We start from the raw sequence: 27,636 nt of genomic DNA, 5'->3' as shown, positions 1-27,636 counted from the left end.
TGTGTGTGTGTGTGTGTGTGTACGTGCATATTAGCATATATGAGTGTGGAGGTCAGAGGACAATCTCAGGTACTGTTCTTTAGAAGCTGTCCACCTTGTTTTTTTGAGACAGTCTTTCACTGGCCTGAGGCTCATGCATTAGGCAAGGCTGATTGACCAGTGAGTTCAGGGATCTGGAAGTCTGATCACTGGGGTTAGGAGTGCGTGCCACCGTGCATGGCTTCTTTTTACATGGGGTCTGGGGACTGAACTCAGAACCTCATGCTTTCATGACAAGCACTTTACCAATGGAACTGTCTCTCCTGCCCCCTTTCTGAGTCTCTTGTGATCAGTTTGTATGTGTCTGTGCTGATACTCTCAGAGTATCCAAATGTTTTGTGTTTTCCCTTGGCACCACCATAGTACAGCTATTTGTAGACTTGGCCTATCTTCTGTTTGAGTGTGAACTAATTGATGACAGAACTTGCTTTCTGTTTTAAGTCATATAAATACCCATAAAATATTTCTAAAATTTAGTTTTATGGGGAGGGAGGAGTATTGACTATGAGCCAGGCCCAACATGTGTGTGTCTGGTTCTGTGTCATATGGTTCAGTTTTCTGTGTGCCTGTTTCTAGATGCTATTGGTATGGCTACATAATTACACCACATATAGATTATTTCAATAGTTTTCTCTGTGTTTAAAACCCATTTTCTTTCCTGTTCTGGGGATTGAACCCAGAGCCTTGTACCTGATAGATAAGCACTCTATCAACTTTTTTTTTTTTTTAGCCCACACTGAAATCCATTTTTAAGTAGAAAATTCTAATAGGCTTTGTTCTCTCTTAGGCCCTTTTTGCTTTCATGGCCCTGTCTTTCATTCGTGATGAGGTCACTTGGCTGGTTCGTCATACAGAAAATGTTACCAAGACTAAGACACCTGAAGACTATTCTGACTCGTTAGTATTTGCTTAAGAACCTGTCCTTAGACTGGGGGATGGGGGGCAAGGGGACATCAAATGATCCGGAGCATTTCAATCCCTGCTTTGTATGGCTGTGTGTCTTCCTTCATGGTTTTGTTGATGTCTATCCTTGTCCTTATCTTTACAGGAGCATTGCAGAGCTCCTCTTCCTGCTGGAGGAGATCAGGGCTCTGGTTCGACGACACATCCAAGTGATTCAGCAGTACCATGTTCAGTACCTGGCCAGGTTTGATGTCCTTGTGCTCAGTGACATCATTCAGGTATGTCCTACTGATGACACTTTGGAGATTCCAGCATGATATCTGGTAATTTTTCCTTCTGGAGCCACTCTGACTGAATGATTGTAGTTTGGGTGTCAAAAAGCTGCTGTACACTAAAGATGAATAAACTCAGCAGATTTTTCCCCCTAAGCAAGAAGAGAGAAAAATGAAGAGAAGTTGGAGTCCACATGGCAGGGATCCCGGGCAGTGTTGTCTGTTCCTTTTCTGTTTTGGGAGGCCAGCAGATCTACCTTCACAGGCTGACTGAGCCCGAGGTTGTACTTTCCATCCTGTGGAACTTGTGAGCACTGACAGTACCTCCTACTTCTCTTTTAGAACCTATCTGTGTGTCCAGAGGAGGAGTCTGTCATCATGTCTTCGTTTGTTAGCACCCTGTCCTCTCTGAATCTCAAGCAAGGTAACTGGAAGGAGTGAAGGTGTCAGGGCACTTACGAGGGCTAATAAAGTTTTTCTGGAAATATTGGTCTGTCAGCCAGAGCACTGGGTAAGAAAACTCTGAATGGGCCTGCCATTCTGTGTAGCCAGGTACTAGGTGCTGTTTTATCATTTTCTTTTACATTTGCTTCTTTTTTTATAGTTGATAATGAAGAGAAATTTGACTTTTCTGGATTGAGGCTGGATTGGTTCCGCCTACAGGTAAGGCTTTTGTCTTGTGGTAGCCCCCATCCTCAGGTTCCTCCTCTTCCACAAGTCTCTCCCCCATTTTAATCTCTTAAACTCTGCTTCAGAGACTAAGTAATCCTTGAAAACTGCTGACTAGACAGGACACAACACACTGAGAACAGATTATAGCCCCAAGGCTCAGCTTCATCCCATTTATCTTGTTTTCTTTCCAATCACAGGCATATACCAGTGTGTTGAAGGCACCTTTGCACCTACATGAGAACCCTGACCTAGCCAAGGTCATGAACCTCATCATCTTTCACTCCCAGATGCTGGACTCAGTAGAGCAAATGCTGGTGGAAACCTCTGACCTTTCTATTTTCTGGTATGTCTTGGTCAATTATCAGTCCATTTTATTTCTGTTTTTGTTGTTGTTGTTGTTATTGTTGTTTGTGTTTGTTTTTCGAGACAAGGTTTCTCTGTGTAGCCTTGGCTGTCCTGGAACTCACTCTGTAGACCAGGCTGGCCTCGAACTTAGAGATCTGCTTGCCTCTGCCTCCCAAGTTCTGGGACTAAAAGGATGTGTTCCAAGTTCTCTTGTTACCTTTTTAAGGTTTTTTTTTTTTTTTATTTTGTTCTTTTGAATTTTTAGGACATATAATTTTAAAGGTTTATTTTCATTTGTGGGTATGAATGTATGTCTCTCTGTGTATGCCACTTACATGTGGGTACCCACAAAGGATGGAGGAAGACACTGGGTTGCCTGGAGCTGGAGTTACAGATGTTTGTGAGCCAACTGCTTTGCATTCTGGGAACTGAACCTGGGTCCTCTGGAACCCAGTAAACGTTCTGAACCACTTAGCCATCTCTCCCGTCATAACATTGAGATTTAAAAGACATAAAACCAGGTGTGGTGGCAGATATCTATAATCTCAGTACTTGGAAACTATGGAAAGGATGATCAGGAATTCAAGGTCATCCTTGGCTACTTACTTGTTTTTGGGCTACAAGGAAACTGTCTCCAAAAAACAAAGAAATATGAGTACTTGGAAGCCTATCTGAGGAGGATTGCTATGAGTTTTAGGCCAGGCTAGGCTATCCAGTGAGTCCCAAAAGAACTTGTCTCAAAAACCCAAAATAAAATAAAAGAAAAGAAACATGAATGTTATGGAAGTTTAGTGTTGGGAAAATAAGAAATAGTTGAGAGGGCTGGAGAATAGGATTGTTGGAGAATGAATACTTAATTGTCTTCCACAGATGACACTTGGCAATGATTAGTTGACCAATATGATGTGTAACTCTACTCCTTGAAGGATGTGTGGGGGGGAACATGATTGTCATGTCTGCTCTTTGCAATCTATAGAAATGGAGAGCTATAACACACACATGCTAAACACACATAAACATAGTGCTTCTGAGGGAAAGGCAAGTCTCATGCAATTAATCTAAGTAGGTTTTCTGGAGCCCAAGCATCATTTTTTGAAGGGAATGTGAATTTGGAACTTCTGAATTAGAGGGGATGGCCTGAACCAGGCAATGATTGCCAGGGAAGAAATGTGAATTTTGTCCAGGAAATGGAAGGATATCATTTTGCTGCCCTGGGAGCCATTGTAAGACCCTGGAAAGGTTAGGATTCTTTGGTTCCCTTCTACCTATAGGATAGAAAGTAGGAGGGAGTGCAAATAGAAGAAAAATTTTGAAAGGGTCTGGTTCTAAATCCTTGTTTTCAATCTTCTTTCTTTGCAGCTTTCATCTCCGTACCTTTGAGAAGATGTTTGCCATGACCCTGGAGGAACCTTCCATGCTTCGATACACCATCGCATTCCCCCTGATTTGTGCTCATTTTGTCCACTGCACTCATGAAATGTGCCCGGAGGAGGTGGATATCCTATCTCTCAAGTTCTAACATCTCTCTAGTCATGTCTCTTCTTTGTTTCTCAGAACACAGTTCCTGGGGTTGGTTTTGATCCTAGGAAGAGAACAGGAATGAGTGTGTGAACGAGTCCCCAAACATCTCAGTTTGATAGAGAATGTATCCTTTCTGGTCTCTGTTTCTTTTTCCGTAGGAGAGGATGGCTCAGGCAAGGAGCAAGGGCAGTGTGGGGAAGAAGTAGCCTTCATGTAATTCATTTCTCCCACAGTACATTCACCTGAAGAACCATGGTCTTCACTACTGCAAGTCCTTCCTGGAAGAGCTGGCCAAGCAGACCAGCAACTGCGTGTTGGAGATCTGTGCTGAGCAGCGGAACCTGAGCGAGCAGGTGGTCCTCATCCTGCTTCATTCTTCCTTCTCATCCTCAGTGTCTTTTCCTCCAGCCACCCTTGCTTCTCTCTCACAGGCCAAATTTTCTTTCTTGAGTAGGGGTAGGGCTTTTGTGAACTTTGGTTTATGGCAGGATTCCTCTCTCAGTACAGTCACTCCAAGCACTCTCTTGGGTTAGAATCTCATGTACAACCTTTGGATATTGTGACCGGGGATAGCTATCAACAAAGTTCATGCTGGAGAACTCCTCAACTGAGTTACAAAATGGCAATCACACACAAAAAGTCCTAACGTTTTAAGTAAGTTTGTGATTTTGTGTTATTCTTGGTTTCACAGGACCTGTGGTGGTAGCTTGGATATGCTTAGTGGATAGAGGCACTTAAAAACACTCTTACTTGAACAGTTAAATGTCACTCAAATCTGTGCTCTGTTTGAAGAGTTTTGGGAGATGAACTTTGTCTTCTTTGCATGGTGCACATATGCTTGGGACAATGTCCCCAGATCTCTGTCTTGTCTAATCTTTCTGTTCATCAGCATCCCAGTTTACAACTAACTGGAGATTTTTAAGCACTCCAATGCTGATCCCCAAGGTTACATTCTTGTCTTCTGTTTTTTTTTTTTCTTCTCTTCTTCCCTTGACTGACTCATAATATCTGGTCATGATTAGATCAGAAAATCAGGAATAAGAAGTTAGTTTTGCTCTTGTCCCCTAGAGTTTTGAATTTCCCAGACTATCCACCCTTCCTGGGTTTGAGTCAGAATAGTAGCAACTTTAGTAGGAGTGGAAATAAGGTGTGTTTGTGTATGTGTTTGTACATGTACAATATGTGTAAGTGTGTGAGTACAGATAGACAGTTACCGTATTACTCAGCTTTTTCATTTTCTAACATGTCAAGTAAAGACAAAAACACTTTCTTGGTCTACAGAGTGAGTTCCAGGACAGCCAGGACTGTTACACAGAGATACCATATCTCGAAAAACAAAACAAACAAAAAATACTTTCCTTACAGTGGTATAATAAAGATTAAATGAAATAGCACACTAAATATTTGGTATACACTGCAGTCAATACATGTTGGCTCTTATATTAAGTGAAGCTTAATGAACACTAACTTCTTAGGCTAACAGTTTGGGGTGAGGATCAAGAAAGAAGGTACATGATCCCTGTCTCTGGGAATGTCCCAGTTTAAGAGGAAGGGAAGTACAAATACATGATTGAAAGAATGTAAGTAATTGATCCACAGAAGATATGCAAATAAGGACACTTACAGTTGCATTAATCATTCATTATGAATATCTACTACATGCATGGTAGACAGGCTTACTCAGTGCTATATCTGGAATAACTAAGCCTTGTGTGAGTAATTGTTTGCTCACAGAACTGTTGCAAGCAAGTGTTAGCCCTTCAGAGTTAACATTTGAGTAAACAATTATTGATGCATTACTAATAGGGTTACATCTTTGGATACTGATTTCTGAATCAACCATAAATACTTTCATATCAAGGTGGATTTTATTTAATTTTTTGAACCAAATGAATTTAGATTTAAGAATAGGATGCATGACTACAAAGTAACAAAACTAGTTATCTTGTGTGGCTCTTATCTGTTCTAAAAGTAGTTCCAAAGTGATTTCTTGAGGCAACTTAAGTATCAAGTGAGAGCTAGTATTTTCTGTAGGGCTACATGGAGAAGAGATAAATGCAGGATTGATGTTTGAGCTAGCTAGCAAGGAATATACGTATACACATATTTAAGAAAAATAAGAAACAAGGAAAGAATATTGAATACAAGTGGACATTGAGAATTTGGAGTGTGTGATAGTCTGAGCAACTATCTTCATGAGACATAAAGGGGTACAGCCTGTGGGATGATGGTTTTATCTAGCAAAAAGTGTTGTTTCCCCACATTGGGACCCTACAAAACAAGTGTAGCTCTCAGCTCTGACTGTTTTCCTTGGATTTATCTGTTAAGAAAGGCCTCAGATGTGTGTGGGGGAGCAGTGCTCTCATCCTGGAAAGACATTGTCATCTTAGGACTTGAGGCTGTACATGGGGAAATATTTATGAACACTGAAAGAGGTAAGCACATTCTAAAAAGGTCCCATTAGAGAAAGAGAAGCTAGTTGGGTGGGGAGAGGAGCAGATAATGATGGAGGAATCCTCTTACAGTTGTTAGCAATGACACTTGTGTCTCCCTCCACCATGTCTGTTCCAAAGCTTCTACCTAAGCACTGTGCCACCACCATCAGCAAAGCCAAGAACAAGAAGTCCATGAAGCAGAGGCAGGCTCCCAGGAAAGGAGAGCCTGAGAGGGACAAGCCTGGAGCAGAGAGTCACCGGAAGAACCGCAGCCTTGTCACTAAGTGAGGCCCTGGCCCCTGAGGGCCAAATGGATTCTGCTTTAAAGGAGGGAGAAAAGGAAAGAGGGGAGGTAATACAGGGAGAGAAAGCAGAGGAGTTGGTGGGGATTGATAGTCATAGAAAAGCACCTGAGTATGAATTTTCTACTTCGATTTTGAAGAACATCAGTGTGTGCTAAGCTGAGTGTCCCTTAAGAGTGACAGGGGTCTGAGGATCATGGCGTGGTATTTCCTTCCCATATACCAACAGACAAGGCCAAACTCATAACCAAGTTCCATTTTCTTTTTCAGCATGGACAAACTACATCTAAACTTGACCGAATTGGCACTGGCAATGAATCATGTGTATAGTTTCTCTGTGTTTGAACACACCATCTTCCCATCTGAGTATCTCAGCAGCCACCTGGAGGCCAGGCTCAACAGGTAGCACTCTTCCTGATACATGTTTGTACTCTGTGGTAGGCTTCAGTGTGGCTCTGTTAGAATCATCCTGTTGGTCATGTCACAGGCTGGAGACTGATGTGGTCTGTCATAGGTTCCAAGCACTTCTGTGAAAAAACAAAACAAAACACTTCACTTCTATAGGTTCTGATGAGTAGCTGGTTCATCCCCCTTGTTTAGTAGAGTTAGCAGAGAGAGAAGCCAGCACTTGGGAGAAAGAGGCAGGAATGGCAGAAGTTTAAGGTCATCCTTGGTTACCTAGAGAGTTCTAGGCCAGCCTGATTACACAAACTCTTACCTCAAAAAAGGAGGGTGGGGGAAAGTGTAGTGCCCTTGCAGCCTACAGAGCTGTGCCCACATCCTGGCTGTTAGCTACAACAATGGAGCAGATTATCTAACTTATCTGAGTCAGTTTCCTTCCTATTAAGTCCAGGATAATAATATTTACTGTATAGATCATTGTGAATGACCTGCAATTGAGGATTAGTAGAAAAAAACAGAATACTGTGAGTGCAAAGTTCCTGCCATATAATAAGCCTTGGTTAAATAAACTCCCTTCCTGGACTTTGCCCTCATCTATTGTTCTCTGAGAAGGAAGACACTGCTTATGTTGGATGCACTGTATTGGTTAGGGATGAAAAGGAGTGATTATGAATAATTAGTTATCCTTTTGTGTTTTGTCTTGGAATATGAGCAATTAATGTAACAAGTATTTATTGAACACTTACTAAGTGTCAGGACTGTTCTAGAGGCTGTTGATAAAGTAGCATACAGAACAGCTCCATGACACTTACCTTGTAGTAGGGGAGACAGACTAACAAAATAAGAGAGTAGCATATATGGTAGTTTAGTGATAAATAATAACCAGAAAGATAAAGCAGGGAAGGGAGATGCCATAGGAAGTGTGTGTGTGTGTGTGTGTGTGTGTGTGTGTGTGTGTGTGTGTGTGGTGGGGGTGAGGAGTTGCTGCAGTTTTAGTGCGTTCATGGTGTCCAACACCTTGAGAAAATGACATTTCAGTGAACTCTTGAAGGAACTATGAAGCCAGGTATGGTGTGTGGCTGGGAACAATCATTGTAGACAGAGGAACCAGTATTACCAAGGTTGAGATAGGGACCTGTTGTTCTGTTTAAGGGACAAGGAGGGCAGTGTGGTGGCAGAGAGCGAGCCTGGGCAAGCTGGGTGGGTAGAGTGTAGGCAGCTGTGCATGTGTGTAGTGCACTGGAAGGACTGGGCTGCATCTAGATATTCAGCCTTGGCTGGTCTGGAGCAAAGCTATAATAAGCTTTGTGACCACAGTTCACTCTGGCTTTATTAGCATGAATGAGAACAGGATCGAGAAGACCAGTTACAAGATGGTAAGATGTGCAGATTTATTTTCCTATTAGGGTTTTGCTTGGGTGACACAAAATAGTTTGTTTTTGTTCTGTAAGCATCAGCTCTAGGGGAGGAAGTGCTTCAGTTGTATACACAATGTCAAGGGGATGACAGTGTGATAATTGCCCATGAACACCTTCAACAGCCATGGTAGTTTCCAGGCCCTGGAGCAGTAAAAGTGTGATTACCTAGCTTCCCAGAATCTCTGATTCTTGCTTCACAAAGTCATTATTCCAAAAGTTCCAGGGTTTTGTCTAGAGGTTTTAACTTTTTTTTAATTTAAAGGAAATTTTATTTTTATTATTTTTATGTGTATGGGTGTTTTGCTTGCATGTATTTCTGTGCACCACACACATGGTTTGGTGTCCTTGGATACCAGAAGAGGATACTGAGTTCTCTGGAACTAGAGCTTCAGATGGTTGTGAGCTGTTCTGTGGGTGCTGGGAATAGAACTCCAGCCCTCTGGAAGAACAATCAGTCCTTTTTACAGTTGAGCCATCTCCCCACTCTAGTCCCCTGCTTTGAGGCAGAGCCTCTGTAAATAGTATGTAGCCCAGGATAGACTTTAATTCATAATCCCTCCAGCTTTAGCCTTCTGAGTGCTGATATCACAGGTGTGTGCCACAACTGGCTAAAAATTCTAATATTGATTAGGCCTGCCTCTCACTTGTCCCTTCTATTTTATTTCCTTTAAATGGTACCCAGGGATCTTCCCTTTAATTTGTGGGAATAGACCTTCCTGAATATCCTGCCATAAATATTTTGCCATAATACCAATCAACCAAAGAACTCCAAATATCTCACAGCTCAGGAAGAGTTTGAGGAACTCATTTATAATAAGGTGCAAATGAGAGACACTGTGAAGAATATGTTCTATCCTGACTGTTTGTTATTTTGTGAAGAAAAAAGTTGTAAGTCAAAGGACTGGCTGCAACATGAAATCTTAGCCCCATGGCTGTATGCAGAAGACATTTATTCTGTCTAGAGTATGCAGGCTATGGTACTCTATACAGTCCAGCATCCATGACCACCAGGGACTGCACTATGTTTCCAAGGATATATAAGAATGATTTCCCGTTATTGGTGGCATTTGGGAGCTCAGGTCTTTTACCAGCTGACCTAATTTCTCCAGAGAAAGAAATGGTTAGGAGTCAAATGTCAATGGACCCGAGTCAGAACTCTGCCACTAGCCAGCTGTGTGATCTTCAGCAAGTGATTTGCTTACCCAGTTTTATTATCTACAAAATGGGGTAATAGTGCCTACCTTACTGGGTTACCTTGGAGATTAAATGAGACAACATATGCAACACCAGGAACACAGGGTTGTTAATGTGGCTGTCGATTTATTTATTTATTTGTTTGTTTGTTTATTGGTTTTTCAAGACAGGGTTTCTCTGTGTAGTTTTGGTGCCGGTCCTGGATCTTGCTCTGTATACCAGGCTGGCCTTGAACTCACAGAGATCCCCCTGCCTCTGCCTCCCGAGTGCTGAGATTAAAGGCATGCACCACCACTGCCCGGCCTAATATATTTATAATTATTAAGGCTTTTGTCACTTAGAGCCATCGTGACTTTGGCTGGCTACAATGCCACAACGCAGGAAATCCTTAGGCCTTCTGAGCTGTTGGCAGGAGTCAAAGCATACATCAGTTTCATTCAGTCATTGGCACAGTTCTTGGGTGCAGATGCTTCCAGAGTTGTCCGCAGTGCCCTCCTGCAGCAGACACAGCCATTGGACTCCTGTGGCGAGCAGACTGTCACCACTCTCTACACAAACTGGTCAGTGTTCCTTCTCATTGTCTCACCTCCAGTACTCTTTCTTTATATCGTAGAACCCACAACTAAGCATTTTAACCTCCAGCAGCTCAATGGACCTGCAAAGGAGGTTTTCTTCTGCATGTAGATGAGAGCAATAATATACAGGGTAAACTTAGACCTCCTTCTGTTCTAGCCTTCACATCTACCCTGTGGCTCATTGACCTTATTCCTCTTAATGTCCTGTCCTTAACTTTCCTTTTCTGGATTCTTGCTATTTCTGTTGAAAAGGATTCTACCACTTCTTTCTTTCATTCTTATTTCTCTTTTTGCTTTAGCTTCTCGCACCAAGAACCATGCTGTCTACCATATCTCCTTGTTCTTAACCAAAGTGTCAAGTCCAGTAGCTTGTTCTGGATAGGGAAAGGGGCTCTTTTCCCAAACCAGAGAAAGCACCATTTTCTTTGACATTTTTAGGGGGCCAAGAGGCAGATTTCTCCCTCTCCAAGCCACTAGGTGGCGCTTTAAATCTACTCTCAGCTTAGGGGGATACTGGGAAGGGTACAGCCTGTTGAGGTGGATGGATTTCATCAGCTAGGCTAGGACTTTGAGGATTTACAGCCATTTGCCTCTCACAGAGACAGCTACTTTTTAGTACCTATTGAATACTGCCCCATTAAATTATTTTTAATGTAAATTTTCAGTTTTAAAATTTTGACAACTAGTTGTAATTAACTGGGGGAAAAACCGATTGGAAGCTGAATTTGGCTCACTGGTGTTTAGCCCATGCTACTATAAAATACAGACTTAGAACTGGTGTCTGGGTTAGTGCTGCAGCTGGTAGGCCCTCTTCTTCAGACACTGCTAGAGGCAGCTTCTCTGACTTGTCCAGGGGTTAGGAGGGAAGGTTTGGAGACTGGGTGATGGGTGCTCCTGTCAGCCAGAGGTTTGATTTGAGACTGGCTTCTGGGATCCTGGGTCCTTGGCCTAGCTCTTCACTGGAGAGGGTACAGCTTAAGTGTATTTCAGAGGAACCTAGTTCATTTTAAAAAAAATGCCAGTGTGAGCCTGTCTATCTTATCTGACAGAGGGTAAGGGCAAGGAGAGTACAGTTGTTGGAAGAGAGCGGGGCTGAGGGCTGGGATTGCATGACTGTTTACGGCATGGTGGAATACCTGTGAACTGGAGCCCAGGTGGAATCACGTTCCTGCTTCTGACCCAACAGCTTTAGAGTGTTAAATAGATTGCTGTATTGCCTTCTTTCAGTCTTTCCTCTCCATCCCAGCTCCTAAGCAGACTTTCTTCCTGACTCCAGTGTGATGGTGGCAGAAATGACTGGATGCTAACCCGAGCTCCCTCCACCCCCTGTAGGTACCTAGAAAGCCTACTCAGACAGGCGAGCAGTGGAGTCATCGTCCTCTCTCCAGCCATGCAGGCCTTCATCAGCCTTCCCCGAGATGGGGAGCAGAACTTCAGTGCTGAGGAGTTCTCGGACATCTCTGGTGAGCCCAGCATCCTGGTCTCCTTGCCACAGAGCTGAACTTCCCTCTTCAGTACCTTGGCCGAAATCCTCCTGCTTTCCTAGAGGCCCATTCAGCACTCTTCTTAGTGTTGCTGCTGGACTCTGATCAACTTCAGGAACATATAAAAAGAGATTCTAAAGCAGTCTGGGGATTGAGAAGTGACCTGGGAGATGAAGGTGAAGAGAGAAAAGGAGAGAGGTTTAGGAGTTAGGCAGGTTCACTAGTCATCGAAGGGTTCATTCTTCCAGGGTGGTTAGTACTTATTTTCCATTTCCACATAGAATGCAGTTGACAGATTCATGTGGAGACAGATTAAGTGGTGATCTGATGTCTTGGCATCTTCTTCCTTGGAGATGATGTTCTGATCCTTGGCCAATGCTGATGAGATGATGGAAGACGTTATTATGGACCAAGTGCTAAGTGCTCACACATAGAATTCAATTCACATGATAGCCTTGAGGCAGCTCCCATTGCTATTCCCATTTTTCAGATGAACACACTGGAGGCACCAAGAGGTTAGGAGGTGCTGAGGTCATATATCCATAAATGGTGGGACTGGGATTTTAACTCAGACAGTCAAACTCCAGAATAGTGTAGCACTGCTTTCCTGCTTCCCAGTGTACAACAGTATTTTATTGATTGGTGTGTATGTGTGTGTGTGTGTGTGTGTGTACAGATAAGGGAGTTACAGTGAATTGGAAAGCCACCCCCCCTTTTGATTTTTCGAGACAGGGGTTCTCTGTGTATTCCCGAATGTCCTAGAACTAGCTATGTAGACCAAGTTGACCTCAGACTCACAGAGATCCACCTGCCTCTGCCTCCCAAGTGCTGGGATTAAAGATGTGCCACCACCACCTGGCACCATTCCCTTTTTAAAGAGGGCTTGAAGCCATATAATTCCTTCTTAACATTTATATTATGAACTGAGTTCTCATGAAGGATCCTATGTCATCCCCTTTTCTCTCACTTCCATGTAAATGATGGATTGTGCATGAGACCTAAGGTAGGTAGAGGTGTTCCATGACCCAGACTTTCTCATTCTCCTTTTCTGGGGATGCCAAGGAAGCAAAAATGCACGTCTATATTTTCCAGCTCTCTCTCCTTATTATTCCCTACATTCTATCTGTAAACAATCGATACTTTGCATACTGGAGGTTTTAGATGCCCCCTTTCATCAGCTCTACCCACAAGCTGTAGGCAGCCTGTAAAACCTGCTTTAGGCCCTGCTGACAACTGACAAGCAGCGGGAGGCAGTGCAATTCACCCTTCTGCCACCCCCACCCCAATTTCTCTGGGTTGCCATGGTGATGGGGCAATGCTACTTCAAAAATAGATAGGAAGAAAAGGATGCCATAGGGTTACTAACTGGGGATAGAGATGACTGGAGTAGGGGGTTTTGCAGATCCATCCTGTAGACCAGCTTGCTGCCTCTTTATTAGTTCCAGAGAAGACAATTTTGACCCTCTTCCCTTAGGCAACAGTGTTAGCATTCTAAGGTGGCTAGTTAATTATAAAATCCTTTTACCTTTCTCCGCTTAGTCCTGTGATTGCAAATTGATGACTCTACAAATGTCTAGTACTTTGTCTAATTTACTTTGAACCAGGCATTGTATTAGCTGCAGTGACCAAGGCTGTTTCCTCTGTAGCGGATGGAGGTGGATGGCATCAGCTGGTCCTACCTTCAAAGACTGTAGCCAGGAATCCCAGTTTCCCTTCTTTTCTGAATTCCGATTAATGATGTTGAATGTGTCTTCCCTATGCTGCTCTCTTGTTACTTCTGGTCTTTTGTGGTTTCCCCTGCTGGAATGGCTGATGGCCAAAGATCACAGCCAGAGCATTTTCCGTCTGAGCTTGCCACTAGGATTTCCAACCTGGGATTCCCTCAGGCAAGTTTGATTTAACTTAGAAAGGGCAAAAGCAGGCTGGGTGGGGAGTGATAAGGCCTTAGGGGCAAGACTAGATTTAGAAGAATAAAGAATTTAAAGCAAAAAGAACTAAGACTCTGGGGAATGTGTGTTGATTATGAAAAAAGAAAAGGCAGCTCAAGGGGAAACTGGGCCAATGAGATATTAAATACTGGAAGTCGATGGAAGACTGAGAAATGAGATCCCAGATGCACAAGCATGGTCCCTTCAGGGACAAAGTAAGGGCAGGAGGGCTTTGCACTGGGTTTCTGGACACGCCCACATGTGATTAAGTGACCTTGGCCAAGCACCTAATCTCCTTGCCTGTAAAGCCATGGTGAGTGATTTTGCCCCATGCCTCACAGGGCTTTTGGTAACTATCACTTAAGACACCCTTGTTTTTCTGTATCTAGTTTCCTACAGTGTTTATCATTGTAGTTTTTAATGCTCATTCTGAGGAATTCGTGATGTTACAGAGGAGCAAAGAGGCTCTGAGGGGCTTAGTGTCTTTTTTGAGGCCTTATGTCTATTAAAGCAAGTTAAACTAGGACAACAATAGCAAAAGCCAGGGAAAGGGACTGGGAAGTGCAGGGTCATATAAGAGGTAAACAGAGGCCTGGAAAGATGGTTAGCAGTTAAGAGCACCAGCTGCTCTTCCAGAGGACTGGAGCTTGAGTTTCAATAGCTACATGGGCTGCTCACAAAAGTCTGTAGCTATGGCTCCAAGGGATCTGATGGGTGCTCATGGTACACATACACTCAGGTACATACACATAAATTTTGTTTTTTAAAAAGAAGTAAATAGCTATCATCATTTGAGGTGAGCCATGCTATAGGTACCAGTGGTGGGAGAAGAAATTGTCTCATGGGCAGCCAGACCTGCCAACTGTGTGTAGGACTGCAGACCTTTTTTTTTCTTCTCAGCTGCCCACATTTTTTCCTTCCTGGACAACATTTATATATTCAAAGACTTGAGTTTCACTGGGAACTTTGAAACTCTATTCCAGAGATGCGAGCCTTGGCTGAAATTCTTGGCCCTTATGGCATGAAGTTCCTGAGTGAAAACCTAATGTGGCATGTAACCTCTCAGATTGTGGAGCTGAAGGTACTGTGGAAATGGCCTGGGAAAAGGTCTTGCCTTTGAGTGGGAGCTAGAAGATAGAGCATCGATTTCTTCTTTACCTACTGTATGCTTCTGTTCTCTGTTCAAATGCAGAAGCTGGTGGTGGAAAACATGGATATACTGGTTCAGATCAGATCCAACTTCAGCAAGCCAGACTTAATGGCATCTCTGCTGCCCCAGCTGATGGGTAAACACTTTCCTAAAGGAGCTATGAGGGAAGCATTGTGAATGACAGGGGCTCTGAGGAGCTGGGGCTTTGAGGAGCTGGGTCTGAAGAAGCAAAAATCATCACCATTCTCCCTTGTTCTCATCTCTAACAACCTGCTTTCTCTTCAGGGGCTGAAAATGTGCTGAAACGAATGACCATCATTGGGGTGATTCTCAATTTTAGGGCCATGGCCCAAGAGGGACTTCAGGAGGTGAGTAGGGAAGGCTGTTGCAGAACTCTAAGCCTCTCTGTGGGTGGTATTTGCATGAAACATAAGCATGGAAAGGAGGTAGCTGAGCTTGGCAGAGATCCTTCAAATTGATGACCTTAAGAGACCTCCAGGCCTAGGTGATGGGAGCTGGAAAGCTGGCTTCTTAAGTCAAGGCCCCTTTCTGTCCATTTCTACCTGGTTTTGGATTCACTCATCTTCTCTTTCTCCAGGTTTTTTCTTCCCACTGCCCCTTTCTCATGGGCCCTATTGAGTGCCTGAAGGAGCTTGTCACTCCAGATACAGACATCAAGGTAAGGGTGCAACTTGGGATTCAGTTGGGTGACTTACTGAGGGCAAAGACTGTCTGTGGGGAGCTAGGGCTCTGAGAATTCTACAGGGGAAACAGGTCAGGCAGACCTTGGGGGATGGAGAGGGAAAGGGCAGAGCTGGGGAGCCAGATGGGGTACAGAGGAAAGTGGGAGTTCTGAGAGAATTGGGGAAACATTCTGGGGTGGGGGAGACAGGTGAGATCAGGGGTAGTATCTGAAGGTTTTCACTTGAAATGAACAGTATGCAAATTATATGCCAAGTTCCTTGCAAGCAGGTCCCCTCCTTAGTCAGGAATACTTTTTGTAAGATTTGTTCCTTCCTTTCCCACCCATCCCACCTACCTTAGAGTTTCCCCACCACAGCCTTTTATCCTTCTCAGTTCTTAAACTTTCTGTCCCTTATCATCTATCTCTAGTACCCATGGGCATAGGAGAGGGAGAGTAGGAAATAGGAAGAGAGGGCCGGGCGGTGGTGGCGCACGCCTTTAATCCCAGCACTCGGGAGGCAGAGGCAGGTGGATCTCTGTGAGTTCGAGGCCAGCCTGGACTACCAAGTGAGTCCCAGGAAAGGCGCAAAGCTATACAGAGAAACCCTGTCTTGAAAAACCAAAAAAAAAAAAAAAAAAAAAAAGAGAGAGAGAGTAAGAGAGAGGGAGGGAGAAGAGCTAACTGTCCACTCCCTCCGCATTTGGAATTAGCTTGTCTTTTGAATCCTCTAGTACAAACAAATGTGCTATTCAGGAAATATAGCCAAAGCCTGGGGACAAGTTCCTTCTGGTACAAGGAGCTGGCTATTTCTCTTATGATTGATTCCTTTAAAGGAAAGAGGTCTGAAGTAGTGAGCAGGAAGAATTGAAGTAGGATGTTAAGAAGAACTTCTTTACTTGGAAATCAAAATAGTTCTGAAGTTTCCTTCTTTATATGCCTCAAATCACCTGGGAGTCAGGTGATGGGTTATGCTTGGCTGGGCTGGCCACCCCTGTTAGGTGGTTTTGATTTCATGCATAGCCTGGGTTTCTGGCAGTTGCTGATGTCGAGGCTGAGTGCTCCGTTCTGTCAGGAGCTTGTCTAGATCATATCATCTGGACAGTTTGATCTTTAGGCTTAGCTTTCCTGGGAAAATAGGCAGGTGGGTAGAGGAAGGGGATGACCTGGAGGAAGGTCAAGGGAAAATGAGACCTGTCAACTATCCCTTTCTTCCTTCAGCACCACAGGTAATTTACTATGTTCCTGATCTGCTTGGCCTTGTAGCCACAGGCAGGTGGGTCTGAGGGATTTAAATAAAGGGCTAAGCAGAATGTGGCTTCTGTATTGGTACTGTACACAAGGTGTGCTGCTATAACATCTGTGGGGCCTTTGCAAAAAGATGTGCTTAAACAGAAACAAAACAAACCTTCAAAAGAGGTCTAAGTATTTGGGATTGGAGTCAGGATTTGTGTTACATCCTGAGAACCCAATTCTAAGTACAACAAGGGATCTGGGTATCAATGAGTCAATCTTATTGAATGATTTGTATATGCTCAGCTTTATGTGAAACACTAGGAAGATGAAGAAAAGTGCAAAGATCTGGTTACAGTAAAGGAAGCAGTGGAAAAACATAATTCTGTTAGTCACTAGGGTTGATGCTTTACCCATATGGTCTGATATAAGTATCATTGTCCCATTTGTACAGATGAGAATCCTGGGGCTCAAAGAGGTTAAACCTTTTAGACACAGTGACTAAGTGATGGTGGTAAGATTTGAGGCAAGATCTGTGCCACTCCCAAAATGCCTTCTCCCTTCACTACACCATAGAATTTTCAAAACTTAGAATCAGTTTGGGGAGAAGCCACATGGTTTTGTTTATCCTCTTAAAAGTCAGTTAATATCAAGTGCTGTGTATGGTCAATGCTTGGTTCGTGGGACAAGAAAGGAAGGAGAATGGGTTTGGACTGAATCAGGGAGGCCTATGAGACTTGACTTGAGCTTGAGGGATTCATATGACTTAGATGTAAACAGAGAAGAGGAAATGATGTTAGAGAGCGCAGGACCTGACCAAAGCATGAAAGAAAGGAAGTGGTAGTTAGAGACAAGTGAATAAATAACTTTAGCTGCATTATTTAAATGAAGCATTTGGGAAAATAAAGTTGAATGCCAAAGTGTGTGTGTGTATATTCACATGGGCTTGTGCATTTGTGCATGTGGGCATGTGTACATGTGCTTATGGAAGCCAGAGATTGACCAGGTGTTCTCAATTTTTCTCCATCTTATTTTTTGAGACAGGGTCTTTCATTGAACTGGGAGCTCATTGATTTGGTTAGGCTGACTGACCAATGAAATCCAGGATCTGCATGTTTCTTTGCTCTAGACCCAGAGCTAGGATTATAAATGTACACCACTATGCACAGTTTTTTTCTTTTTTTTGAGGGTGCTAGGATTCAAACCCAGTGCTTATGCTTGTGCAATAAGCGCTTTATTGGGAGTCATCTCCACGGCTCCTTAAAGCATTTTCCTCCACTGCAGGCTGTGGAAAGATATGAAAAGACTATCTAGAAAAATAATAGTATTCCATAAGTTAAAATGCTGTGACCTAGGCATCCTGGCTGCTGAGAGTTTCCACTAAGTACCTCCCCTGTGCCAGAATTTCTTTCCAGAATGTTGTTTTGTTTTCTGTCAGGTCACCCTGAGTATCTTTGAGCTGGCATCTGCTGCAGGGGTGAGCTGTGACATTGATCCAGCCCTGGTAGCTGCCATTGCCAATCTGAAAGCTGGTAAGATGGAAGAATGGGCAAGGAAGGGCTTGTGCCCTGCTTTTGGGCAGGGGAACACCAATATTAAAGAATTACTTATTTGGGGGTGTGAATTCAGAGGATATAAGCTGGGAGGCAAGACAAAATATAGCCCCTAACTTCCAGAAGATGCTCACAGAGGTTATTTAGGTTTGTTGATGAAACAGAAGAAGGTAGTTCTGAGTGAGAATCTCTTGTTCAGCAAAGTCTCAGGGAACTTATGGTGTGGTTGGGGAAATAAGATTTACACAAATGAATCAATGAGAGAACAGCTCTAGATAGCAGATGGTTTCGCACTAAGTTGTGTGGGATAGCATCCAAGTTCCCCACAGTGATTCTGCGCATCTTCCAGTCCTTCACCAGGACCACTATTATACATTCCATTACACATTTCTCTGATTGGCCCATTTGTTGTTATATATACCTAGAAGAGAATTGACCCCAGGGATTGGTACTAAGTTCTTCAGATTTGCCAGGTTCACCCATTTTCTTCTCTCTTGGTCAGTGAGAATTTTTCTCTCCTTCCTGCTTCTCCATCTCTCAAGTTAACAGGTACCCTAGGATGCATGTCAGCAGAGCCCTTGGGGGTTTTGCTCTGCCATGGGACTTGGACTCTAGGACTTGGGCCTCACTATAACTGGGTACTAATCCTGTCTCCTTCAGTCACTCCTAACTTGCCTACAATACATGCTAAAGCATGTCAGAGACATTTTCTCCTGTGATCATGATTCCAGTTTGTTGACCTTACTTTTCCTCATGTCCTGTTCTTTCCCCCCAGATAACTCATCTCCCGAAGAAGAGTACAAGGTGGCATGCCTGCTCTTGATCTTTCTTGCTGTTTCCCTCCCTCTCCTTGCCACTGACCCTTCTTCCTTCTACAGCATTGAGAAGGATGGTAAGCAAGGTGTGGGTTGGAAGGACCGATGCTATTCAGGTCTCCACTGGGAAGGGAAGTAGAATAAAGACAAGTTACCTGGAGCATACAGACTGATTTTTGTGGGGAGGGGTTGAGACAGGGTTTTTCTTGTGTAGCCCTGGCTGTCCTGGAACTAAGTTAGTAGACCAGAATGGCCTAGAACTCACAGAGATCCATCTACCTCTGCCTCTGGAATGCTGGGATTAAAGTGTGTGCCACCATGCCTGCCAACATACAGACCTTTTTAAAGGCATAAATTTCTGTTTCAAAAGCAGTTAAGAATGATTTGTGCATAAAATTCTATCCCAATAAAATGCCATAGGAACATGCTTCTTCTAGTCCCCAAATATCATCTGGTTATTTTGGTGTCAGTTAGATTGGTCTAGGATGAAGAGGGAGGGAGGGAGGGAGGGGAAGAGAGAGAGAGGGAGAGGGAGAGGAGAGGGAGGGAGGGAGGGAGGGAGGGAGGGAGAGGGAGAGGGAGAGGGAGGGAGGGAGAGAGAGAGGGAGAGAGAGAGAGAGAGAGAGAGAGGGAGAGGGAGAGGGAGGGAGGGAGGGAGGGAGGGAGGGAGAGAACTGAGAGAGAGAGAGAGAGAGAGAGAGGGAGAGGGAGAGGGAGGGAGGGAGGGAGAGAGAGAGAGAGAGAGAGAGAGAGAGAGAGGGAGAGGGAGAGGGAGGGAGGGAGGGAGGGAGAGAACTGAGAGAGAGAGAGAGAGAGAGAGAGAGAGAGAGAGAGGGAATTGATTCTTAGTTAGGGCCAGCCTGGGCTGCTCACTTTGCCATTCTCTTTGTGTCCCCTTTTCCCATGCTAACCTAGGCTACAACAACAACATCCACTGTTTGACCAAAGCCATCATACAGGTGTCTGCTGCCCTCTTCACTCTGTACAACAAGAACATTGAAACCCACCTCAAGGAGTTTCTGGTGGTGAGTGGGTCTAGACCATGAAGAGTGGAAGTAGTTTGACTTCAGCTCTAGATAGCTGCTACCACAAGATCTTTGGAGTCTAACTTCCCACATCATTCATACAGGAAGAGTGGAGGCTACTTGTGAAAGGCAGGAACTTTTCTAACTTTCCTGACAGCTGGGACTTTAGCTTCTGTCCAGATACTTGGGGAGATCATTGGACAATGAGAAAATCTGTGAAGTCCGTGACCTCTGGACAGACAAACTTTTGAGGCCTCAGTTTTCTCATTTATAAACTAAAGAGATTAAACTGATCCGTGATTCATCACATTGGTGCACGTCAGAATATCCTAAGGAGCTGGTTAAAATAGACTCCTGATCTCCACTCCAGACCTCCTGAATTAGAATACAGGGTGAGCCCAGCCTTGTGTTTCTAATTTGGTCTCCAAAAGATCAGAGATACATTAAAGTCATAGTGATGCTGAGTTTCATGCTGTCTAAGGGCCTTTCCTACTCTGTACTGCCACTTACCAGTTTTCAAGCTTGGTTTTAAATCATGAAGCAGTAGTGTTCCCAACAAGTGGTCTTGGTCTTAGGATTTTACTTTGAGAACCCTGGATTGGGTTTCCATGGACTGGAGTTTATAACCAGGCAGGAGATTCTGTGTAGGTGAGGTCCATTTTGTTTGAGAATTTGTTGAAAATGCTTTTAGCCTAAGTTTGACTCCCTGTAAATATCACCATTGATCTTAGTTTTGCCTCTGGAAAAATGTAGAATAAATAATATCCTTCCATAGTTGAAAAGACTCTGGAGTCTTCTACTCTGGATCCCCATGGAGGATTCCTGTTCATACACTCTGATTCATGGTCAATTACCCTCACCCTGCCTGAGCATTCTCAGCAATGGGAAACCTCTTCCTTTGTGAAACATGGTCCTGAGTTAAGAATTAGGCCTCATTTTTCTCCTACCAGAAAGAAACAACAGATCACATTATTCTTATTCTTATTTTAGGAAATACACCCTTATTCTGGGAAGTACACACCAGGGACAGTAGTCGGGTTAGAGGGTTTCTGTTTAAACAGGGACAGCCATCTAGACAGAATGGGCTCTAACCATCTTCAATATCAAGAGGATTCCCATCAGATCTTTGAGAAAAGGGACCTCACTTCCTTGTTCCCCTTTGCCCTGTTTGTTTGCAAGTTCAGCTTACCTGGGCCTGGGCTGTCACTCACATGTCTACCTACCTCCTTGATCTTCTGGAGGCCTGGCAGTGGAGATGGCAGCTCCTTGGGAGTTGATTGGGGAGAATATTAGGAGCACTGTGTTTGAGGTCCATCTTGGCTTTGGGGTACAGAGTCAGCTGTAAACAGTCTGATGATGGAAGTATCTAGAGACTGCCAAGGAAAAGATTAATCTCTTGGTGTGCAGCATCACCAGCCTTTGTTCTAGGTTCTTCCCTGCCCCCTGTGCCCTCTTTCCTGGCATTTGATGAGCTCCTGTCTGCACTGGCAGGCTGAGCCATTGGGATTCATTTTAGTTTGCAGGCAGTGTGTGTCTCTCACACGTAGGGACCTGACACTTTCCCACCATGAGCCTTCAGGAACAGCCTAGCACTTCTTAATGCTCCTCCTTGATCTTTTCTTAAGTTCCTGTAGCCCGAGGCTGTCCTATTCTGACCTCCATAAAAATCTGTTTCTTTACAAATGCTTCCTCTGCAGGTGGCTTCTGTCAGCCTCTTGCAGCTGGGCCAGGAGACTGACAAGCTCAAAACCAGAAACCGTGAATCCATTTCTCTGCTCATGCGATTGGTATGTATCTGTTTAAGTTGGTCTAGGAATGGAGAGGAGGGCCAGCAGGAGACTCCTTTTTAGGGTCTTTGGGTCCCTGCCATGTCATCAACCAAAAGCATTAACTAAGAATTTAAGTCTCCTCGGATCTTCTGGATCCGTCCTCACATTTTGGTGAACATTCTAGACTTGTGATCCCAGAGCAGAGCATTCAAAGACTTCTAGGCAGAATGGGACCTCTCTGGCCCCTGGCTCCTAGATCCCTTGTCTTGCAGTGCTCCTGAGTCTGACTTAGAGAAGGTCAGCAATGCCCTTTTTGGGTGGCTATTCAGTATGCTTTTGGTTTTCTGTGATAGCTTCCTACCAGTGTATTTGTCTTCAAGGTGCTATGAAGAGAATACTGGATAGTACAGAGGGGAATTAAAGAGGTTTGGTTATGGGGCTCCCAGGAAGGAAATAATTTTGGTTATAAGGCAGAGAGCTTGGTAAGGTCATGAATCAAGCAGTTCATGCCATCTCTTCTCCCTGATTCTCAAGCTGTGTGCTTGCCTCTAATCTTGCAGAAAGTTGACTTTTTAAAGTGCTTTCCTTATGACCTGTTTCCCTCTCAGCATATTTACTCACTTTTCTCGTCTGATAGTCTGATTCTCTAGGTTGGGCAGGTAGGGCTCCTGGGTCTGTCTAGAGGCCCTCCCCTAAGCCTCCTCTCACCACCTGTAACCTTCCCATTACCCTCCTCTGGCCTAGTGGGAGAGGATGTACCCTAGCTCATAGCCCACACTCAAGATATCTATGGTATTAGAGTTCTCTAGCTCATCTACAGAACTCCTTCCCCAAGACCTGGGGAGGACAGTAGATGTGCCTCTGCTACCCAAGGATATATGGCTGCAGCTGAGATGTGCAGGTAGGGAAGTCTCTCTGTGTGTACAAAACTCCTCAAATGAGGTGAGAAAAGAAGAGGGCCTGAACTAAAAACCGAGTTTCTCCTTTGTTTTATTAGAAAATAGAACTCTAAGGAGTCTAAGAATTAAAAAATATTTTTGCATTTATTTGTGTGTGTGTATACATGGCATGTGATGCATGTGTGGTCAGAGGACAACTTGCAGGAGTTGGTTCTCTTCTACCATGTGAGTCCTGGGGATCAAACTCAGGTCTTCAGGCTTGGCAGCAAGGGCTTTTATTAGCTGAGTTAGCTTTCTGGCCCAAGTCTATGCATTCTTAATTCAAGCTTAGACTTCAATGGAATTACAAAGGTATGTTTTGAAAGTGTGACATAATAAGTTTATTTATTTACTTAGGGAGAGGTCCTCATGTGTCCCAGGCTGGCCTTGAACTCCATATACAACCAAGGATGACCTTGACCTTCTGGTTCTCCTGCCTCTACCTCTGGAGTACTATTATTAAAGGCATATATCACCATACCCAGTTTATTTCTTATTTTTTTAGTTATGTGGTATGTGGGCTTAGAAATGTAGGGACCCATCCATTCAGGCTCTCTTCTTTAAAGACTCAGGCCCTGAATGCCATCTGTGTCTCAGTTTCTCCAGCTAGAAAAAGGCCTACCTGTCTTTTATTATGATGGAGGAAAGAATGGGTTTGAGGTGTGTATATGCATGTAGGATGTGTGAGGGATCCAGGGAGGAGGATGTAGATGAGGGCAGTGGGAGGCAGATGCTAGAAGTGCAATAGGAAGCACAGCATTTAGAGCCTGCTTGCTTGCTTTCTTCCTTCCTTCCCTCCTTCCTCCCTCCTTCCTCCCTCCCTCCTCCCTCCCTCTCCTCCCTCCCTCCCCTTCCCTCCCTTCCCTTCCTCCCTTCCTCTCCTCCCTCCCTCCCTTTCCTCCCCTCCTCCTCCTCCCTCCCTCCTTCTCCTCCCTCTCCTTCCTCCTCCCTCCCTCCCTCCCTCCTCCCCTCCCTCCCTCCTCCTTCCTCCTCCCTCCTCCCTCCTCCCTTCCTCCCTTCCTCCCTTCCTCCCTCCTTCCCTTCCCTTCCCTTCCTTCCCCTCCCTCCCTTCCCCTCCCTCCCTCCTCCCTTCCTCCCTTCCCCCTTCCTCCCTCCCTCCCTCCCTTCCCCCCCCCCTCCCTCCCTCCTCCCTTCCCTCCCTTTCCCTTCCCTCCCTCCCTCCCTCCCTTCCCTCCCTCCCTCCCTCCCTTCCTCCCTTCCTCCCTCCCTTCCCTCCCTCCCTCCCTCCCTCCCTTCCCCTCCCTCCCCCTCCCTCCCTCCCTCCCTCCCTCCCTTCCCCTCCCCCCCTCCCCCCCCTCCCTCCCTCCCCCCCCCTCCCTCCCTCCCTCCCTCCCTTCCTCCCTTCCTTTCCTCCTCTCCTCCCTCCCTCCCTTCCTTCTCCTCCCTCCCCCTCCCTCCCTCCCTCCCTCCCTTCCTCCCTTCCTTTCCTCCTCTCCTCCCTCCCTCCCTTCCTTCTCCTCCCTCCCCCTCCCTCCCTCCCTCCCTCCCTCCCTTCCTTCCTTCCCTTCCTTCTCCTCCCTCCCTCCCTCCTTCCTCCCTCCCTCCCTCCCTCCCTCCCTCCCTCCCTTCCTTTCCTCCCTCCTTCCCTTCCCTTCCCCTTCCTCCCTCCCCTCCCTCCCTCCCTCCCTCCTCCCTCCCTCCCTTCCCCTCCCTCCCTCCCTCCTCCCCTCCCTCCCTTCCTTGCTGCTTTTCTTTCTGGCTCTCTCTTTATACATGCCAGCACAGCATTTGTAACCCACTCCTTCTTTCCTTCTCCCATTTCTGAGACAGAGTTTTACTGTGTTACTCAGTTTGACCTCCAAATCAAAATGCCCCTGCCTTAGTGCTAGGATTGCAGATGTATGTCTTCATGCCCAGCAGTAGCATGATTCTTTGTCTATAACAGTGGATAATGATCCTCACGGTGGCATGGTTACAGTCAGGAGATATTTGAGGAAGTACATTGTAGACATTAAGTGCTCAATAAATTGAGCTCCCTGTGCCTGCTGCTAACTTTAGTTTCTGGATGACTTAAGCATGCCTCTGTTTCCTCTGGGAGGTGGGAGGTGACTGTGTTGTGAATTGCCTTTTAGCCCCACTTCCTCTGCTGTGATCCCCACCTCCATGCCTGCCCCCAAAGATGGGGAGGTTCTTGCCCCTTGTAGCCTCCAAGGAAGAAGAGCAGGAGCAGAGCCAGGACCAGGCACATTTTACTGAGTGAAGATTGGAGGGACTAGCTACTGAAAAGCAATTTAAATGCAAATGTTTCCACAGAGAAACTGGAGATGACTGGAGGGAAGGTGCTGTGTTGAGTTAAAAGGCTATCTGTGTAATCCCACAATCTGGCCAGCACTTCTCTCCCTGAGGTCTTCCTGTTCTCACTGTTCAGCCTGAACACTGTCCACCCTCGAGTTGACAGCCTGTTCCTGGCATGGGTTTTCTGGTGGAAGGAGATGGCACTCTCAGAATCAAGAACTCTGATGTCAGTCACATTTGATCCTGGCCATTATCTGAGACTTAAACGTTGATGTGGAAGACCAGAATGAAATTCAAGATATTCGGGCTGATTGGGGACTAGAACCCAAGTCTCTGTCTCTAGGGCTGTTTCCAGTGCCACAGATTCCTGCCATTCTCCTTGCAGAGAATAGGAGGTTATGGGCCAGTAGTCCTTCTTGAAGCTATCACTCATTTCTCTGCATATGCTCCTATCTGTGGCCGAGGCTTGGAAATCTCACCAAGAAAAGGTCTCTCTGTTACTCTTGGGACTTAACAGTGAGTTTGTTTGTTTATGTATTTATTTAGAAACAAGGTTTTGCTATGTAGCCCTGGCTATCCTGATACTCAATATGTAGCCCAGGATGTCCTCAATCTCCTGGTACTCCTGCCTCAGCTTTGAGTGTTGGGACTGCAGGCATGAATCACCACTTCTGACTGGGGCTGTGGTTTTGACAGCAGATTTTCTTTCCTCCAGGCTGTGTTGCTGCTCTTTTGAGGCTGTTGTGCGTACTGTGTGTGTGTGTGTGTGTGTGTGTGTGTGTGTGTGTGTGTTTGAGAATAAAAAAATCTTACCAATGTAAAACTTGAAGGAACTTTGGAGAGAGAGAGAGAGTAACATGTGAGGGCAGACATGGTAGATTCTCTTTCCTTAGTGGATCTGTAGAACTTTCACCAGACATATTGGGGAAGGCCCACTGTGTGGACTGCCAGAGCATGTGGGAATCCTCTCTGGAGCATTAGTTTAGGCTCATGATTTCTTGAGAGAAGATGATTCTAAGGAAATACATCCTGCTCCCACCCACATGGAAGCTCAGTCCAGCCCTGGGTTGTGCTGCTGTTTTTGGAATATGGCCTCTCTGCCCATTCTCACATCCTTACTTCCATCCTTAGCTTTATCTAGGCTTCCAGTCTATCTTCTGTTTAGCTATGGGGATTGCCACAGCATGAAAGCTTCTAATTAAACTAATTAATCATGTGCGGTCCTTTATGCAGCATCCTTACTGCTTCCCAGGTGCTGTGCTGCGAAAGGGAGGAAGCTGAGACTCATTATAAGAGGATCTGTGTGGTTTTAGGACCCCCTTCCTTGGTCTTCTTGGTGATTCTTTTCCTGGCTACAAAGCTTTGAGATGAATAAGCACTGCCATCCCTCTTTACTTATGCCTCTGCTTCCCATGTGTGATTTAGTATTCAGGACAGGAGAAGAGGGGGCTGTCCTGACTCTAGGAAATGGTTTGTTTTTCTTTTCCCTTGCCTTCTGTTTCTGTACCCTTCACATTAGCTCTGATAGAGGGGATGGGCCATTGAAATGGAGCTCAGAACACAGTGCCTTTGGGAGCCAAATCAAGGGAAGGAGTAGAGGGAAGAGTGAGTCAGAACCTGTTCACATTGAACTCTGGGTGTCAGAACTCAGAGCTACAAAGGGCCTGGGACCTGTGTGATGAAAACCAGTGTCACAGGTGCCTTCTGGGAGTTCTTACCTCTTGGCTGTCTGTTTCAGGTGGTGGAGGAGTCACCCTTCTTGACCCTGGACATGCTGGAGTCCTGTTTCCCTTACGTCCTGCTACGCAATGCCTATCGGGAGGTTTCTCGGGCCTTCTACCTGAACCGTCTGCCAGCCAGTACCCACTGAAGGGCCTTTTGGAAGTGCCAAGAGCCACACCACAGTGAAAGCTGTAGCCATTTCTTCAAGAGGGGAGAAGAGTGGGAGGGTACCCAGGGAGAGACAGGGTCAGGCCCTACAGCTGATGACAGGGATATGGAAGAGTGTCTAGGACTGAGGAAGCATGGAGAAGTGGAATGGGCTGGGGCCATGACAGACAGTTTATGGACAAGGGTGTGGAACCACATGTACGAATTTTTAACAATAAAAAAAGCCAGTGACCCATAACCATATTGTATATCTTCTGGTGACTCCAGCTTGAGCTCTGACAGGCATGGGTCTCTCCGACCTTCATCACTATTCTGGGATAATGCTGGCGGGCAGAGATGATCAATCATCATATTAAAGCATAATGAGCTTATAATCCTCCCTCTGGAGCTGCTATTGTCTCCTGCACATTCATTAGGACGATTATCTCCTCTCTTCCTTTTCCAAATGTGTTCAGCAAATGTCCAGCCTGCTCCTACTGCTGCAGAGCAGCACAGAGACCTGCTTCTCCTTGAAGGGCTCTTCCTCCACCTCTGCTTGACTGCCTTCCCCACTGGGGCAGGGAGAAAGTGCCCTCCAGAGATTTCATGGCCAGCTTATTCTCCTACCTATTGTCACCCCACCTGCTTTTCCTTGTGTGTCTCTACAACCCAGAACAGAGGTAGACAATCCAGATCAATCTTAGGTCACTTGACAGTCAAGTGAACCAGATTCCTGTGGGTTTTCCCTCCTAATGGGTGGGACTAACTTAGCCCTAAATCCCCTAGTCAGCCTGAGTACAGCTGTTGCTCCAGGCAGGGACTTCTCTTGTAGATCTGAAATTTCACAGACCTCATT

The 27,636-nt window shown here is 45.2% G+C and overlaps 1 protein-coding gene across 1 annotated transcript in view; it reads left to right on the top strand.

Moving 5' to 3' along the window:
- The window catches only part of Nckap1l (NCK associated protein 1 like), a 47,456-nt gene extending 20,412 nt beyond the window's left edge, over positions 1 to 27,044 (top strand). The window contains exons 12-31 of the mRNA XM_028874399.2: positions 827 to 936; positions 1,088 to 1,220; positions 1,557 to 1,638; positions 1,819 to 1,877; positions 2,084 to 2,229; positions 3,591 to 3,723; positions 3,986 to 4,105; positions 6,326 to 6,471; positions 6,760 to 6,891; positions 9,845 to 10,063; positions 11,411 to 11,541; positions 14,474 to 14,571; positions 14,683 to 14,776; positions 14,926 to 15,008; positions 15,239 to 15,319; positions 17,994 to 18,087; positions 18,884 to 19,000; positions 19,839 to 19,948; positions 21,646 to 21,735; positions 26,650 to 27,044. Coding sequence (XP_028730232.1) covers positions 827 to 936; positions 1,088 to 1,220; positions 1,557 to 1,638; positions 1,819 to 1,877; positions 2,084 to 2,229; positions 3,591 to 3,723; positions 3,986 to 4,105; positions 6,326 to 6,471; positions 6,760 to 6,891; positions 9,845 to 10,063; positions 11,411 to 11,541; positions 14,474 to 14,571; positions 14,683 to 14,776; positions 14,926 to 15,008; positions 15,239 to 15,319; positions 17,994 to 18,087; positions 18,884 to 19,000; positions 19,839 to 19,948; positions 21,646 to 21,735; positions 26,650 to 26,781 — 2,310 coding nt within the window. The 3' untranslated portion in view covers positions 26,782 to 27,044. The remainder of the gene's footprint in view (positions 1 to 826; positions 937 to 1,087; positions 1,221 to 1,556; positions 1,639 to 1,818; positions 1,878 to 2,083; positions 2,230 to 3,590; positions 3,724 to 3,985; positions 4,106 to 6,325; positions 6,472 to 6,759; positions 6,892 to 9,844; positions 10,064 to 11,410; positions 11,542 to 14,473; positions 14,572 to 14,682; positions 14,777 to 14,925; positions 15,009 to 15,238; positions 15,320 to 17,993; positions 18,088 to 18,883; positions 19,001 to 19,838; positions 19,949 to 21,645; positions 21,736 to 26,649) is intronic.
- Positions 27,045 to 27,636: the final 592 nt, after the last annotated feature.

This window comes from Peromyscus leucopus, chromosome 20 (assembly GCF_004664715.2).
Source record: "Peromyscus leucopus breed LL Stock chromosome 20, UCI_PerLeu_2.1, whole genome shotgun sequence".
In the NCBI taxonomy this organism is placed as follows: domain Eukaryota; kingdom Metazoa; phylum Chordata; class Mammalia; order Rodentia; family Cricetidae; genus Peromyscus; species Peromyscus leucopus.
The sequence above is the reverse complement of the archived record's forward strand: the minus strand, read 5'-3'. Positions and strand labels throughout refer to the sequence as shown.